The 12,276-nt window shown below is 31.4% G+C and overlaps 1 protein-coding gene across 13 annotated transcripts in view; it reads right to left on the bottom strand.

The window, feature by feature from the left end:
• Window positions 1–208: 208 nt before the first annotated feature.
• LOC111624041 (phosphatidylinositol-binding clathrin assembly protein LAP-like) overlaps window positions 209–12,276 on the bottom strand; it is a 106,782-nt gene continuing 94,714 nt past the window's right edge. For 9 of the 13 annotated variants that reach the window (XM_023366820.1, XM_023366816.1, XM_023366813.1 and 6 more), the window contains 7 exons: window positions 11,335–11,370; window positions 10,749–10,952; window positions 8,569–8,755; window positions 5,817–5,958; window positions 3,728–3,829; window positions 1,372–1,556; window positions 209–1,308 (listed from right to left, as the gene is read on the bottom strand). In XM_023366820.1, coding sequence (XP_023222588.1) covers window positions 1,374–1,556; window positions 3,728–3,829; window positions 5,817–5,958; window positions 8,569–8,755; window positions 10,749–10,952; window positions 11,335–11,370 — 854 coding nt within the window. In that variant the 3' untranslated portion in view covers window positions 209–1,308; window positions 1,372–1,373. The remainder of the gene's footprint in view (window positions 1,309–1,371; window positions 1,557–3,727; window positions 3,830–5,816; window positions 5,959–8,568; window positions 8,756–10,748; window positions 10,953–11,334; window positions 11,371–12,276) is intronic. The other 4 variants (XM_023366815.1, XM_023366809.1, XM_023366817.1 and 1 more) reach the window with 4 other exon arrangements.

The following is a 12,276-nucleotide window of genomic DNA, read 5'->3' as shown; positions in this document are numbered from 1 at the left end:
CAATATATAGTAATACTGAAGTGAAGTATCAATATTTTCTAATGTAATATTACAGAAATTAGCTAGTGTGAACAAGCATTATTTATTGACTAAATTTATTGCTAGTAAAAAACAAACTATGTATTTAACATTTGAAAAAACAAAGCAATGTTTAGAAAATCTCAAAATATTTTTAATGTGTCTAATCATTCTGTAATTGTAAAATTAATACTCTGACAGAACAGCTTTTATTGTGATCTGGGACACAGTGCTTGTGACACCGTTTCAGACAAGGCTTGGTTACATCATCAGTGGTAAATCACTGCAATAAGAATACAGAATTTGTAAATAGTACAGATTGTATTGCTCTTAGATTAACTTAAATAATAAACAACACAGTGTTAATCCAAGAATTTATGCTCAACATGGCCAACTAACAATTTTGGAATGTAATTTAGCTACTTTATAACTGAATAATTGGCCTCCTGCTGTAAGAACGAACATTTGTGCTAGCCATTTCATTAGGATATTATAACAAATAAATGGCATGAAAAAAAATTTAAATGCACATTGCTTTGTACATGATTCAAAAAAATAGTAATGTTAAATTTTACAAATTAACTATTGAGTAATTTTTAGTGATCAGAGCCACAATCACAATACAACATGGTCATTAGTTATAAGCAGGAATAGCAAGAAACTTCCATTGAAGTTTATATGAAGTTCTCCTATAACCTGATTTTTCAAATCAGTTTATCATCATCTTCCATACCCCAAAAAGAAAAAAATATACCCAAGTTCCACCCAAAACGGAATTGAGACTATTTCACTGTTCCCAGCTGATGTAGCTAGTATTACATTAAGTTCACTCAAATCAAGAATAGAAGGTTATTAGGATGCCAGCTGTATGAAGGACATCTTGCTCAGAAAGGGACACGAATGACAACATTTTTAAAGTGAACAAATGACTAAAGATACTGTCAGCAGATTTTACAATTTTACAGCACAAGATTTGCATATCTAGCTAATAAGGTAAGCAGTGCAAATGGGATCACAGCAATATAATTCAACAAAAGCTAGTGCCAGTACTTTCTGAACTTATTCTGATGTCCTATATTAAATTTCACAGATCTGTCCAATTTTCTATCCAATGTCTAATACAATGACAACTCTCCTATGAGCTGACTGGTAAGTGGCACTGATTTTGATTTTTCATCAACATTTTTCTACTGATGCTGCTATTCAGAAAAAGGCAGAGTTCATCAAAGTTCATGGGTTCACAAAAATTTCATTCTTTAGATTCCTCTGAAGGGAATGTTGTGAAATCATCTGAAAGATAACACATTTTTAAAGAAATCTATAGCAGATATTTCTAGTTTCTTCTGTAATTACCTTCACAGAGCTCCAAAAGGATCATTTATAGATGAAGTTGTGCTACTTGGGGCAACAGGACGATGTACACCATACATAGGAGTTTGTTGAGTCATTGGTTGTTGAGTAGTTACATTCATACCCATACCTCCCATCATATTAACATTTCCCATACCAGATGGGGCCATTGGACGCATACCAGGCATCTGTTAAAATAGAACATTATCAGAAGTCTAATTTCAACTATAAATATAAGCATAAATATAATTCAATTAAATACCAATTGTGGTTATCAAATCTTACAGTAAAACCTCAGTCAAATTGTGTTAACTAAGTCATGCTATCTATCTATAGATATCAGGTACAGTATAAAGCAGAGATGGCAAACCTTTATGTCCATGTGCCATATAGTGAGCATACTTGTCTTTAAAAATGTTTATGTGAGCCAGAGTTTTAGACTTTGAACAACTATGCTTTAGAGTACATGTAAAAAAGCTGATTGATAAAAAACCAGGTGAGAAACCACTCTCATATGTTGTGTGTCAGATGTCCAAAGTGTCACATTGGGAGATGTCATGTGCACCATAGGTTCGCCACCTGTTATAGGATTTCCCCCATATATGGTCTTAAGTCAAAACTTAAATATTTATTCCTTTCTAAACTGTACTTTTATAAAATACTCAAATACCATTTGATGCAGTATATAACTAACATTTTTTATCATTTTTAACAATCAAGAAAAACATTCTAATAAGAACAAGAGCTTAACCATTTTTTAGAACTTTTTTAAAAGCTCATATTATTATCAAAACTAATTCCATAAATAAAATAAAAACATACAATAAAAAACTACACTAAAATAAACCAAAATACATCAGTAAATGTTGGTCATTAGTGCTAGTCAGCAGTTTCACTCCCAGAATTATGTTAACATCCTTGAAATTAATTGCTTACTCCTTCAACATAGCCTTGTAGATGTGCTGCATATTTTGTGATTTCTTCTTCTGCATTATTATTTTAGCTTTGTTCCGGAGAACAAATCGAGGGGGGTCAGCCAAGTTCTTGGCCAAAAATTGTTATCAGCAGTGATGTGTGGGTGCATTGTCATGATGTTCTTTCCAAGCAGTCCATTTTTTCATCCTCACTGCTTCACAAAGACATTTCATCACCTCCAGATATTCAGAATTGAACAAGACAGTGAGCAAGATCTTCATATTCAACCCAACTTGTCATGCTTTTTGGATCACAGTGAAGATTTTTCCACCCACTCTGATGGACATTTTGTTTCCATGTTATATTCAGTAACCCATGTCTCACCCCCAGTGATGTTTTTCATGAAATTTTCATCAGACCTAGCTCATCCCAGAAGCTCTTCACTCACTTTTACTTACTGAAAGAAAAATCACAAAATGCATAAGTCTACATGTGTTTACACAGACGAACATAAATAAAAATAAAACAAACTGCTTTCTACAGGATAGTACATAAAACTTGCTGCTAGAGTGTTGTGCAAGCTGCATTCAGATTCATCATCGGTTAGTGCATAATTTAAAGTGTGAACTTTCTGGATATGTCACAGACAACATATGAAGTATCATTTTGTGCAACCCACAGACTTCACAAATTTTGTAATTTTATTAATGAAAAGTAAGTTAAATACATAATCAGTACAAGCAATCTGAATCCTGACTACAAACTACAGAATTGTGGAGAACTGCATAGATCTTAACTAATAAAACTATTTGCCGTTATGCCTTCGTTAATTAAAATTTAGACTAACTAGTAACACGAATAAATAATATTTTCATTTGCTACTTTAACAAATGTGAAAAGTTGGCACACAGAATCATGTAAGAATATATTTGAAAATAAAATTTGTTTAAAAAAATTTATATTATCTCTCTCACTTGCAATCTGATATTTTATAGATGTCCATGTGGTCTTTGGGAAAAATTGTCCATTCCTGGTTTATACATGATCAATTTTGTATTAAAAATGCTCATCCTTTGAAAATTTGTCTTCAGAATTGTTTAAAAATTTCTAACAATTCAACAAAAAGTAGGATTTGTGTTTCAATTCACCAGTACTTTAATATGCAACATTTTATTAATGTACAAAGTACATTATGTACCTACATTAATGTAGGTACATAATCTGTGGCATGCAACTGAACTATGGAAGTTTTATAAAATGGATTGGTAATACACAAATTCAAAATTTAACTTTTTTGGAGTTATGAAAATTTATAAATGAGGGGGAAGTTCCATTAACCCCCTCAGTTATAGATAATGCAAATCAGTATTTATTAAAAACAAACATTAAAGTTTAGCATATGACATTTCATGTTGAAATTAAGTTTAAAATTACCAGAACTTACCGCTCCAAAATGTTGTTGAGGTCCCATTCCTGCAGCAGCAGGCTGTTGTGGGAATGGGCCAGCCATCATCCCACCAGAACCCCACTGATTTGGTGCAGAACCCTGTAGGAAACAAAACTTTTCAGAAATGTTTATAAGTGAATAAACTGGATTCAATTAATATTACAATCTCAGACATCTTTAATCCAGAGTATTTTAATGAGAAATATTTTTTTGTCCATTTTGATCAACCATCTTCAGGTTATAACATAAGAACTTAAAACACTTACAAAATTACTGTTCAGAAAGTGGATGGCCAATAAGGATATAGTCCTATACAAGGCAGATAAATCTAAGGACCTAGTCCTCATGTAGAGCAACATAAAAAAAAAAAAGGCACTTAATTACATCACCGAAATAAAATGCACAATTGCACCTATTTCTGGAAGCTACACAACACTAGTGTTTCACTAGGACACCTTTAGCAAGAGCCTTAAAAATGAGCTATGCCTCCATACTGGTGCTTTCTATTTTGAAAATTTTTGCCTTTGCCAAGGTGCATATACCTGGATATCAACTACATCCAGTTGGACACGTCAGCATTGTCAACAAAACTAAAAAAATTCTTAATTGATACATCACAAATTGGAGAACTACCATAAAGGCATTAAGAACGCCACACAACCTTCACATTGAATGAACATTATGGTTTAATCATAGTGATGTAAATTACACGTACATCACTATGGTTTTGAATCAATGCAGCTGTCAACCAAAATAGAACTTTGCTTGTGTGTACTATGACTTTCTTTTTAATCATATAGGCAAAGATGGCAACTTCTATGCTAATATTAATCAACTTAACTTGCCATTACTCTTCCTTCCAGTTTAAGGAAGTGGCTTACCTGCAGTGCAGAGTGGCTATGGGAAGCCCCCTTTGAGAGAGACTGAATTGTCAGGCAACCGGAAAAATCAGGTACTTTCATCTTCCTATATTCATGCATGATATCCTATATTCCAGATATATTGATGACCTAATTATTTGGCATCATAAACCAAACAAGGTTTTTTCTGGATTCTTTCAACAACAATCTGTTTGGCCTCCATTTACACATGAATCATCATCATACATCTGTTGCACATTTCCTGGATATCAACATATGCATACAGGATGGTATAATTTACATATCTGTGTACTTCAAACCCACATACAATTCAATTTTTATTCCATCCTCCTCATATGGTCCCTTCTAATATAAAGTAGTGGCTTTTAGAGCCTTAGTAAAAACAACATTCACATACTTCTTTCAAAAAGAGAACTAATGAATTGTGGTACATAAAACAGCTGGCTATCCAGCACAGGTACCATCTAGATAGTAACTTTAGTGAGAAAATATGAGGAACAAGACTAAAATATGGGAAAGGCAGAACATAAATTCAAGATTGTGCAGTATAACAAGACCATGATGTCTACATACAGAGAAGTGGCAGGAGACGACAATTTTGTTGGCCTACAGAAGGAACTCCACTATCTATATGCTTCTTAGAAACCAAAGACCCTCACAATAAGATGTTCCTGGAAGTATACTTCATACCACTTTGGGACAATAGATGGTCAACACCTACAATACGTCTATTAATACAGTATCTGCAAGAACATTTCAATTAATAAAAGGCAAACTACTATGGCTTTAGCCACATACATCTTGGACATGAATGTGCAGGTGAACATTGATAGTGCACAGTTTATTCACCACACATGGGAGCCTCCTCTACTTAAGTACCTGGTAATTTACATGGCCAATAGAAACAGCTATCAACTACAAGGGCAGCAACATTATCCCCAGCTTGGAGGGCATTATTGGATATTTAATATTACTTTTACATCTAGATATTTACATCCTAATACAAATGCCTGACGGCCAGACGTTTGCTTTATACAGTAGTACCTGTGTATGTGTTTTATTGTGTGTATGTATGTGTTTTATTGTGTGTATGTATGTGTTTTATTGTGTGGCACTCAATAAATTAAAATAAATTTATTTCCATTTGAATTTAATGAAAAAGTCGTTACAAAATAATGTTCTAACATTAAGTAAAATCCACTTACCACTGCTTGAAACGTATGTTGTGGAGATCCCCAGCCACCTACATTAGAAGTTGGTGGGCCTGCAGGAGCCCATGTATTAGGTGTAGTGACTACAGGTTTAGCTTGTCCAGGTCTAACAGCTCCCCATTGATGGCCTGTTGACCTGAAATTTTATTAAAAAATTAATAATAATGAACTATTTTAACTATTGAGTTTAACAATTCAAAATGTCAATATTTTCATTTTATAAGAAAATTCAAAACTAGAACTGGATTTACAAGTGTCATTGTTACTATACAATCCTGTTAACATTTAGTGACAATTTAACAATGTCATAGATACAATTCACAAAAGCTAACTTAAATTATTATATCGCTATCAATGAAGTAACTATTAATTAGTATGTTGTATCAACTATGTGTGGAAATATTATCACTAATTTCTTATTGGTTATAGCCAATGGAAGTTTTATTCCTCCTGGTTTTAGCATTTCAGTGATTATAACTAAAAATATTTTTTTATTGTATTTTTATTAAAGTACAAAAATAAAAAAATTACTACTTTAAATTGCTTTTGCAGCAGCAGTTTTCAATTAGTTTATATACATATAAGTTTGATAGATTAAAGTGCATAAAAACATGAGTATCCAATGGAACAGTGTGCACACTTATTATGTATAAACATTCAGTGCTGCTCAATAAAATTAAAATTACTTTATCTAAAAGATTAGCTTATTAAAAGTTTAAACACTATCATCAATGGCTAAATAATGATATTGATTTAATATGAGAGTTCTACCAATGAGGAGAATAAACAGTTTTTACTATTTGTAAATTTTCTACTGAATGGCAATTATATCATTAGGTATTCTGAAGACAGTCCGCCCAAAAAGGGACCACCATTTATTTATCTCGTGTTCCAGACTACACTCTTTCTTGGCGACTGACCTTTCTTTTTAGGCTACTGGTCGCCAATTTACACTATTTCGAGATAGACTGCCCTAAAAAAATGCTGATTAATAACACACTAAATGAATCAAGCATTGCCATATCTTATGACCAATTTTAGTAATATCTGTGAATTCAGTCCTTACACTGTTTAAAACTTGACATCTGAATAATGCCCAATTCTGTAAAAACAATGCTGAATTAAACATCTTTCAAAAATCTACACATTAAAATTAGCATCAATTTTCATATTGAGAAAATCAAATTTTAGTAATTTTGCATTAAGAAAATTTACTTTATATAAAATCAAACTAAAAGCATTTGTGGATATTTCAGATATTTAACTGAAGAGTCAATGTTTTTCGCATAAATTAATAATCAAATTTTTAAGATCAAATCAAAAGTTCACTTTTCAAAAGTATTATTGAAATAATTTTCTATTTCATATCAATTTGTTATAAGTAAATATATATAAATATAGCAAAGTAATTTTTATCTTGTGATTAAACTATTTCAAAATTAATGCTAAAGTCAATTATAATACAAAATAGTTACCACAGATAGTAAAATAAAGCCTCAAGTGACAAGTAACTCAATTCTTGAAATATTTGAGCATTAAATTAATTTAAAAACTGAATAACTGAACTTCAGTTTAAATATGTAAATGCTAAAGACAAATGAAAACCTTGTCAATCTGATAGAGGGAAAAAAAATCCAAATTTTAAAAGCTCACTATTGTCTAAACCAGAAAATGAACAATCTTTAGTCCAGGAGGCCTTATGTCATCCCTGGGGCTTTAGCAACAGTTTTCCTGTTTTCTGCCCTGTATTATGCAATCCAAATTAAGCTGATGTTCATTAAAGCCAAATGATTGCAGACTTATATCTGGCTATTTTGCTGCTATTATTAATTAAATGTTGATATCCATGATGAACATTCAAGCTAAACTTCACCTATAAAAAAATGATAACTATATTAGTTTGTGCAACATTAGCATAAATTTTAGTACTTAGTATACTGGCAGTTTGTACTTAAGCTTAAGCCTGCAATTTCATAAAAATGCATATGGCCCTGCAGAAATCTATGAAGTTCACTTACAACCTTTGCTGAATGGGGACTGCAAGTGACCAGCAAAGAACAAAGTTAAATTTTTGTTAAGGCTTTTATAAAAAAAAAAAGGAAACATTTGGGAAACATCAATTCTATAAAATGACGAAGGACTTCCTAAGGAGGTCAAAATTTTACTAAAAGGTCAGAAAAATAAATTGCTATCCTCAAGTTGTTAATGATGAATTGTAATTACAACAGGTCTTTTTAAATAAAATTTCTCAAATAGTACTAATAAAAATTTGAGATGTGTAACTTTAAGACAAATACTTTCGATAATAAATACTAAAATAAAAGATAAAGTTTAGAAAGATTAGAAAGCTGTGTCTTAAAGTAAAAATTTAATCAAATTCTTTAGATGAAAAATTTAGTTTGTGATATCACAACTGATAACCATTTCCTAATCATTAATTTTTGTCTATTCCTTTTTCAGGACATTATATAATATTCTAATAAAGAAAACATTTTAAGAAATTATGTAGGAATTATGTTTCCTAATCTAAATTACAATTAAAAATGCAATCATATGAATGAATTTACCTGAATGTACTGTACACTAAGAATTAAATTTAATAGGTTTATTCATTTTTGTGCATTTATCAAAATTCAAATAGTATGATAAAATGTTAGATAATACACAATCTGCATGCTTTGAAAAGGTTACACATTGATAATTCAAGAATTAACACTATTTTAATGAAAAACTCAAATTAACAAACCTTTTCAGTGATTGTGTTGGACCATTAATATCTAAATTCTGGGCTAAACTAGCCAAACTGGAATCTAAATCTCCTTTGATTAAACTACTTGTAGCTGGATGTGATGTTTTGGCATCAGATGTTCCAGAAATTTTGGCACCAGAAACAGCAGGTAAAGGTTGTAAGACATCTCCAAAGTTAGAAAAACCTTAAAATCAGAATTTTGCACATCTGATTACTATTTAATTCTAATTTTTTTTTAACAGTTCATAATAAAAGTTCAACTATAAGCACAGTTTATCCTCAAAAAGACTACAAGATCAGAAGTTTGAAAAATTTTTTTGCTCCAGACAAATTTTAAAAATTTCAATTTTTTTAGAAACATCTAATAACCCAATTTTTAATGATTGCTGGATTACATCAGGCTATAATAAAATTCTTTTATGCCAAATTACTTTTAATTAACTAGTAAACCTCTATTTGACTTAATAATTAGCAACATTATAACCATCCAATATAATCCAGCAATCATTTGGTTTAACTATTTTGGCAACTTAGACTTATATAATCCTTACATACATAACTTGTATTTTTGTATTAAATACTTGGACTATTAATATCAAAGTCATTTGAATTCTCTCTTATTAAAAAAAATTTTTTTGGTCTAATTTCACAAAATATTGACTGGCAAAAAAATAAAGCCCATTATTTCACAAATTTTATAATAGTTTGTGAAATTAATTACAATACAAGCATTGAACTTTAGACATTTCCAAAAGAGAATTCAAGGATTTAAGAAGCACAATAAGGTTTCCATAGTTCAAACTTAAGTCATTTAAGAGTTAACTGTACTTATAGCCTTAACTTCTATAAGTCATAACTACTAAAATTCAAATTAAAACACAATTGTTTTATATTGTTGATGAAACAAAAAAAAGTGCAATGTAATGTACAATGAAATATATACAAGTGCACTTTCTCAATTGTCCTATCAAGCAACATTTAAGTGTTTAAGACACTTTACTGACTACCAATTAAATAGACATCAAGATAACTTTGATACTAAAACAAAAATAAGTATCTTAAATTTTGTTTTAAAACTGAAAACACATTCTCTTTTGAATAGACCTTGGATGAAACTGACTGCAATCAAATTGTTTTATGGTTGTAAATGATTGCATCGGCATTAATTGTAAAATTTGATTTCAGACATTTCATCCAAATTTAAACTAAATCTATAGTTTCAGAATTGCAATAAAAATTTGAATGCAATGCTGAAGCCATTTCAAAATTTATAAATATTAGCTATACTTTAAAAAAAAACATTTAGGTTGTTCACTAATTTTTAATTTCATTTATGAAAAATTAAATAATTGAATGTCAAAATTAACAACATATTTAACTTGAAATAATTTTTAATTCTGAATAAAATTATAAATTAGTGACTACAGCACAGTAGTCACCTGTTCCAGTAGTTCCAAGTTCTGCAACAGATTTTGCAGGAGAGCTCATCCCTGATGTCGGTGTGCCACAGTACCCAGGAGTAGAAGAGGCACGTCCAGTTGGAGTAGTCCCAACAGAGCCACTACCTGCTAGTGAGTCAAGTCGTGTGAGGGAAGAAGAAGCAAGAGTTGATGCAGTATTGGTCAGGGCAATGGAAACAGGAGGGGTAGGTTGCTGACTGATCAGATGAGGTGGAGGACCCATTATTCCTGTAGGTGGAAGGGAACTTGATAAAGGACTTGGTACTGCCCCCATAGCTGTCTGTGCTGAAGGTTTTAACATTGCTTTTTGGATGGCAACATTTAAATCATCTATAGCAGATTTCTGCTGTGCATGAACTCCAACTGAAGGTTGTGAAGGACTTGATGTTTGTGTTTTAAGATCAGGAGTAGAACTTCTGCCAACTTGAGCCATTGCTACATCTAATCCTCCAAAAGGAGAAGGTGGTGGAGCTGATGGAGCTGATGTGGGTGGCTGTTCTGATTCAGGAAAGTTAGGACCTTCTAAATTAAATAGATCTACACCTGAGCCTCCTCCACCTTCTGACCAGATAGCAGCAGCAGTTGTTTCAGGAGAAACAGAAGCAGGAGGTTCAAAGGGTGCTCCAAACGGATTGGGTTCAACAGGGGCACTAACAGGTGCAGCACCTGAAACAGGACTACTGGTTTTGCCTCCCCAGATGAAATCACTGGACTCACCGCCAGTTGAAGTTGCTGGAGGAACATTTTCTTCTATGCTTTCTGTCATTTCCCCAAATCCAGGTTCAGATGGCTGGGCAAGAATGGGAGTGGTGCCTGCTCCTTGCATCAGTTCTGCAGTAGGAGAGGGAGAAGCTGAGCGTCCCATGTACGGCTCCAAGACAGGAAGAGTGAGACCACTGCCTGTACCTTTCTCAGAAGAAGCTGGTTGCAAAGAAGCAAGTTATATAGGACTATTTTTGTAATTAAAAATGATCAAAATCCCAAAATTCACAAAGGAAAGGCCCAGACAAATGGCTCAAAAAGAATATCTAATTTTAGAATCTATATCAAAGATTGCATAGAAATATTTTCACACCATTTAATTTAAAAATAATAAGAAATTGAAATTTCTACAATTACAGGAAATTCATATTAAAAGTACAACAGTCATGCAGATTAAAAGCAGACAACTCATACATTTAATTTATACCATTACCAACAGTTCATCTACAAACTTTAGAAGAAAGGATATAGACAGAGCACATGCAGTCCATTAATGTCACATAATATCAACACCACATAGGACAGGAAAAGGAATACAGACCTGATGGAATCACTGTAGTAGTTAATCCAGATCCAGCTTGTAATAATAAAGGGCATAGAGTTAGTTAACTTTGAAAGTAATAGGTTAGTGAAAATCATGCTTACTACAAAACTACATTTGTGATTTCAATTTTAAGTATTTTACTTCAGAAATAAATTATGAAATTCTAATCTTCATTATAATATTTATATTTTTTGAATTTTATTAAGAACTGCATAATTAAAATTCATTTGAACATGTGAAGTTAATGCATATGTTGTGGTTATAAGCAGCATTTTCACTTACTCAAATCGTCAATATAAAGCCAAACACACTTAAAATATAGTTATTTTCCAGAGCTTAGTTCATATATATTAAATCCTTGAGCATCACTTTGCTGATCTACTTAAAATAGTACATAAGTAGCTTTAACTGCAACAAATTTTCAAATATTAAATTAGCTGATATCAGTCTTATGACAAGCAATGAATTCTTAAATTTGAAACTGATAAAATTCCAAAGTTTAAGAACCATTAAGCTAGGTTATCCAAAGAATAATTAATGTTTACACTTAAGTTGACATAACTACTGTAATACTTCTGATTTTATATATATATATATATATATATATATTACCTAAAATTAACATTTTTATTTTGAGCATTTAGAATATGTTTTAATAAACTTAAACATTAAGCTATGAAGAGAGAGAGAAAATGTAGAGTAACATTGGTAAATAATTTAAAACTTGGAAAAATTAGATCTATAGAAGCTGTGCATGCATAGATATTAGCAAAAAAAGAAATGGCAAAAATTTCATGCATTTTTATATATATTTGAGAAGGAAAAGTATCACTTATAACTTCAAATTTGTCATAATAGATTTTTGCCCAATTTTGGAAAACTTAAGTCAGACATTACAATTGACAAGTAAATGTTTTTCTTGTTACTAAGACATCACAT

Source organism: Centruroides sculpturatus, unplaced genomic scaffold (genome assembly GCF_000671375.1).
Source record: "Centruroides sculpturatus isolate CEXI.00-Female unplaced genomic scaffold, Cexi_2.0 scaffold192, whole genome shotgun sequence".
NCBI classification, from domain to species: Eukaryota; Metazoa; Arthropoda; class Arachnida; order Scorpiones; family Buthidae; genus Centruroides; species Centruroides sculpturatus.
This window is presented reverse-complemented; position numbering and strand designations above follow the sequence as displayed.